Raw genomic sequence first — 5,436 nt, forward strand, 5'->3', positions numbered from 1 at the left:
CACATCATCAATTGGAGAGACTACATTGGAGACATTCATGTTGGCAAAAGCATGAGCAAATGTCAAGCTAAATCATACGAGCTAATAAAATGGCAAGCGATTCATACACCTCAACGGGATATAGGCTATGTTCAGTAATTACGGTGACCAATCTCCATCACCCTCAAAATCCAGGCTCGCTTCATCAATTTTATACTTCAATGTCCAGATAACTTTTACGTATTTCTGGTATCCAGGCATCTCCAGAGACAAAATACTAAAAGATGAGACCCTCTTCCAGCCATGCTGCGAATGCTTCCAATCCCAGAAAATCAAGACATGGTCAGAAATCCGACGCTGGGAAAAGTTTACAGGCCTCGTTAGTTTTGTTATCAGCGTACTAGTTCTGGAAATGCATAAATAACATATGCATTGGCCATACTATACGGATTTTGGTCGTCAAGAAGGGCGAACTTTAGGACATGATTTTGTAATCACTATGTCGGTTTATGTGCTTGTGTTAACTAGAATAATTCAATCCACTGTTTACCATTTAGACGACAGTAGTGGAGGAATGTAAGATCTTATGAATTATGTTTATTCTGCTAAGCGTTCTCCATGACTATAGTGGCAGTTTATATTAAAAGCAACGTTCGTAATCATCTTCATGGCTATAAATCAGTCCCTGAAGATCCGAGACCCAACCCACGAATACGGCTCTCGGCCATAGACATAGGCCTCTCGTTCCTCCGGAGTTTGATACAGCACCGACAACTCTAGTCCTGGAATTTCGAATTGAATATCCTTCTCCGTTGACTCGGAGCAAAACCCGATAATCACCTTTCTCAGATTGGGAAATTGATTCTTGCAGACAACCCCAACCTTCTGCAAGTGAGGAATGATCCGCACATCGGCGTACAATATGGTCAAGTGCTCTATTGACGCCGGAAGCACATCCGTCAACTCTGGCCTTTCTCTGTCAGCCTGAGGATTCGCGGGATATGTCTCCATCGCAGCAGACTGTGCATGCAAGAGCCCAAGCAGACTGTGCATGCCACTCCGCAGTTTCTTCAATTTTGTGAATTGCTGCAGTTCAGTCCCCATGTACCATTCACGAGCCGTCAAATCGTACCAGGACTGCTTTAGCCGGTCATCGTCGTACAGCATCGTGAGCTCCTCGAGCGTGTCTTTATGACGCTCGAGCTCTTTCACGGCCTCCTGCGGTTTGAAATAGTCATCGTAGTAATTGACATTCCCGAAGGTATAATTGAACGTGCGGAGCGTTTTGCAACTCTGCGTGAACACCCGCATGGCATCGGTTCCCATACCACCCTCAAGGATGTGAAGATGCTCAACTGCGGATGATCCCTCTTGGAATTGGGATGGACTCATAGTCTCATCATTTAGCTGCACGATTTGCACCTCGTGCGCCATATTAAGAACGCCCCCATAGTCCCGAACAGTTCCCACAGCACAGGAAATGTCGGTTGTCTCTATGGAGAATCGTCGGAGGTTGTCAAGCCCAGAAAATTTGCCCGAATTGGCGTGGCCAAAAAGCTCACATATGAGGTCGCAGATATCAGGTCGGTATAGGAATAGATTCTTCAGATTGGGTAGCTTGCAGAGTAGAAGAGCCAGCATCGGATCGCTGTACCCTTCCTTTATTCCCTCATTTAGGCGATCTTTGAATTCGTCGGGGAGTGAGAGATTCGAGACTGCTGACTGGAAGGATTGGATGTCGTTCTCTGAGATTTCGCGAGGGTCGTCTTCGGATACGTTTGATGTGTGAAGCTCTTCAACATGTTTGGCTCGGCCTGGGTTGGTGACTATAGCCCGCAGGAATGCATTGTAAGGTTGCTGGTTGTAGTTGTGGTAGCTTCTCCAGAGACGCGGGGTGGCTTGTTGGTGGATTTGTTTGCACGTCCGAGATAGGCGAGAAACGTCGGATTTGTTTAGGAGACTGAATATGGAGTAGAGAATTTCCACGGGAATAAGAGAGAGTCGCGTCATGTTGCCAGGTTCAGTGTGAAGTTGTGATGTTGTTTTGGTGGTTAAGTATCTCCCCTCATCTTATCTTCGCGCTAGTTAATTGCTGCACCGCCCCAAGGTTAAAAATAAAAGTAAGGGACCACGCCTCGGGTGGGTTGAGATTCAGCCGAACCAACCTAGCGGGTGGAGGCTGCCAGCCTCGGCGGAAGACTGCCCTGGCCCCCATATATCTGCCCTAAGCTAAAGCAGTTTATGATCGACTGTAAATCGAATCCTGCAGTCTGCCTTTCCACTGATCCCAGCACTCGTTTAGATCGAGTGTAGCTACCGCACGGAAATATGCCTGATTCTTCAAAAAGGCGTTCGGCTCCAAACAACGCCTCGTTCAAGATGAAGATTAGGCGCATTTTGCTGAAAAACCCGATAAACTGGGTGAGCCTGCGTTTCAACCTCATGCAGACCTATTGACCCAAAATGCATAAATAGGAATCCAAAGCACTCGCTTTTCAATCACTTCAGCTACAATATTCACTATACATCCTTTTTCAGGTCTTATTACACCCAATACAAAACACAAGTCGCAAGATGAAGACCTCCACTGTCCTATTCGCCTTTTGCTCGCTTGCCGGCATCGAAAAGGCCATTGCCGCTCCGGTCGGCGAACTACTGACACGGGCAACGGGGACCGGCAACGATGACTGTGACCCGATTCAGGGAACGCTCAATATCCGCGGTGAAGATGCTCTCACCTATGATGCCGACTGCTGGGCGATGCTGTGCGGAGGAAAAGATCCAGTTATGTAAGTGAAGTACATATTTGGCATGCTTGTTGAAAGACAAGTTGACTAATTCGATTGGGGCAATGCAGGCAAAAGATCGCATCAAGTTATGCCGATAAGCATCGCCAAGTCGCCGCTGGAAGCGCTGCCTCCAAGCAGCCCTTCAAGAACCCCTCGTCCAATGGCATCAAGGCCCTTCCACCCACTACTGCATGGGGCCTCAACCAGGACTGGGATTCCGCAGAAGAATTCCCGTTTGCATCAACGGTCAGGGGTGGACAAGGGTACGTTCAATTGAGATCCACTGCATCTGGTTTAGCCGGGCTCGCTAATATCATGGTCCATTACAGTGCCCTTCTATTCCCGGTGAACAAAAAGTCGCAGGATGAGCAAAAGATCTCGCTTTCCGCATTCTACTCCTCCAACAGGATCAAGGGTTATGACCCGGCCAAGAAGGGCCAAGCTGGCGCTGAGGATGGAACATGGTTCACTATCAAGAAGTTTACCGGTCCAGTAGGGTAAGATATTCTAACCCCCTTGATAGGGGCCTTTATACTAAGAAAGCATGGACAGACCCTACTGCAAAGCTTACAATGATGATGATATTAGCGTCTGCCACAAGAAGACTGCGGATTCCCGCTGGGACTACGACCCTGCTGAGTATGCGTATACTTATGATCACGCATCCAAGACTTTCAAACACCAAGGAAAGTAAATGCCTGAGCTGCTGCTCTTGCAATAAGTCCGACAAACAGCATACGGTCGTAGACTACATGTTATTGTAGTACCTTTTGTACATCATGGATTTCTGCACCGACGACCAAGACGCATCCAAAATACCTACAGCAGCCCGCGACGACTCAGCAAATTCAACTGATCGAAACTTCCTATCATAACTGAACGCAACTGAAGAACCCCCACCCCCACCATTCTTCAGGCTGTTGAGGTGACTGCGGGAAAATGTACAACTATTTCAGTCCAGCATGACCTACGCTGGACTTTCCTGGAAAAGAGTTATAAGTCCTACCGCAAGGCCCGCCTTGACAACCGGGCATTTCATCTCAGGAGATACTATGACAAAACGGACGTTGCAAAATATCCCCTGCCTTGATATAGTCATTTGACTTAATGCATTGCTCTTATTCTGATACAATTTCATGACATTCTTCCATATGGGCATTTACTCGAAGGCCTTCCATCTTCATATTTCCTTTATCTATTGTGGTTAAAATGTAGCGAACATGAGGAAGATATCTGGAGAGCGCAATCAACCCGACCCCAGAACGCAGTTACAATAAATTAAATCCTCCAGGATCGATGTAAGACAGCTTTCCTATAATTATCTGCATAGAAGAAACATCTCAGCTGATTATATAAAGGCTTCCTCCAGTCTCGGTTCACAGTCCGTTGCCTTGTTTTGCAACAGGGACCCCTACAAGCCAAGCTTTTCAAACCTTCCTAAAAGCTGCATGGTATAGAATGGATTATGGCGAAGCCTAATGTTGGTAAAGATTTTCGTGCACTCGAATAAGAATTTTTTTTTTTTCTCTTTAGAATCGCCCAAGTGCCAGTACTGGCATATAATCTTTTTCTTCCACTTGTTACCCAGCTTCAAGACGAATGGGATGGCAATTTCAAGGTCATAGACAAGCTACTAGCCCTCTTGATAAGGAAAACATGCCATGTTAATGAATACCACTGACAACCTTTAGCGAAAAGAATTTTTATTAGCAAATGGCAGTGATCCAGATTGATTCGAATTCTATTAAATGATACTAATTTATGGGATCAGTCGAGAAAAGTCTTGCAGATCAAGTCCACGATCTCCCTCACTTGCACGGTACTTACAGTAGTAGGCAATGGCCGGTAATACATGAAGCTGAAGCCAATGATGTGGATCGGTTGGCGGATGGCCTTCAAAAAGCGACAGAATGTCTGCACGATCTGGTTTCCATGAAAGCTTTTTACATAATCCCTAATTCGGACTCTTGCCAAATACCACAAGACCTTGGTAGAACTGAGTGGGTATAGAAGGGATGATTCCTGGTGACATCGTAATCAATGCAGACGTTGATGGAAGGACTCGCAACCATTGCATTCACGAAATGCCTCCTCGTAATTCCCGTACATCCAGCCAAGTCTTTGAGACTTGCCTTGGAGTTTGCTAAAGCAGTCAACAGCGGCCCCTAGGTAGGAGAGGCCTTGAGGAACGACCCCACAGTGATTGCAGCGAGTCCCTGCATTGGTTCTCATTGAATCACATCCTCCAAACCTCGACAAAACAAAACCTCAAACACGACCTTCTCATCTATGAGCTTAATCCAGCCACCGTAAGAATTTTTAAGCGGGGCTTTGTAGATCCCATAACTACTGCTCGTCATCCCCGCCATTTTTGGCCAAGTTCAAAAACTTGAATCCATAGACAGTTTTTCGTGCCAAGGAGTGATCGAGGTTCTGCCGAGTCAGCACAACTCCTTCGCTTGCAGCTTTCATTTCATTGTATAGTTCCATATAAAGATCTTCCAAGAGCTTCATGTTCGGGCCTGCGGCTTCGCTTCCCAAAGAGGAATTGGCCTATGTAAGTCCCAATCACATGTACACGATTTATTCGCTAGTCTTTGGAAAGGGTTCGAAAGCAAATTCAAACTAGCAGATATTGTGACCCAACCCACAACCAACGCAGCCGACT

The 5,436-nt window shown here is 46.4% G+C and overlaps 2 protein-coding genes across 2 annotated transcripts; one reads left to right on the plus strand and one right to left on the minus strand.

The window, feature by feature from the left end:
• Window positions 1-547: 547 nt before the first annotated feature.
• EURHEDRAFT_417952 (F-box protein) lies at window positions 548-2,041 on the minus strand. The gene has a single exon (XM_040783317.1). It carries the CDS (start codon window positions 1,987-1,989, stop codon window positions 658-660), a length of 1,332 nt encoding a protein of 443 aa, XP_040633629.1. The 5' UTR covers window positions 1,990-2,041; the 3' UTR covers window positions 548-657.
• A 102-nt stretch (window positions 2,042-2,143) lies between these two features.
• On the plus strand, window positions 2,144-3,938 carry EURHEDRAFT_489984 (uncharacterized protein). The gene is made up of 4 exons (XM_040785632.1): window positions 2,144-2,768; window positions 2,837-3,031; window positions 3,098-3,265; window positions 3,321-3,938. The coding sequence occupies exons 1-4, from the start codon at window positions 2,554-2,556 to the stop codon at window positions 3,460-3,462; spliced, it is 720 nt and encodes a 239-aa protein (XP_040633630.1). The 5' UTR covers window positions 2,144-2,553; the 3' UTR covers window positions 3,463-3,938.
• The last annotated feature ends 1,498 nt before the right edge of the window (window positions 3,939-5,436 follow it).

Source organism: Aspergillus ruber, assembly GCF_000600275.1.
Source record: "Aspergillus ruber CBS 135680 unplaced genomic scaffold scaffold00081, whole genome shotgun sequence".
Classification (NCBI taxonomy): Eukaryota; Fungi; Ascomycota; class Eurotiomycetes; order Eurotiales; family Aspergillaceae; genus Aspergillus; species Aspergillus ruber.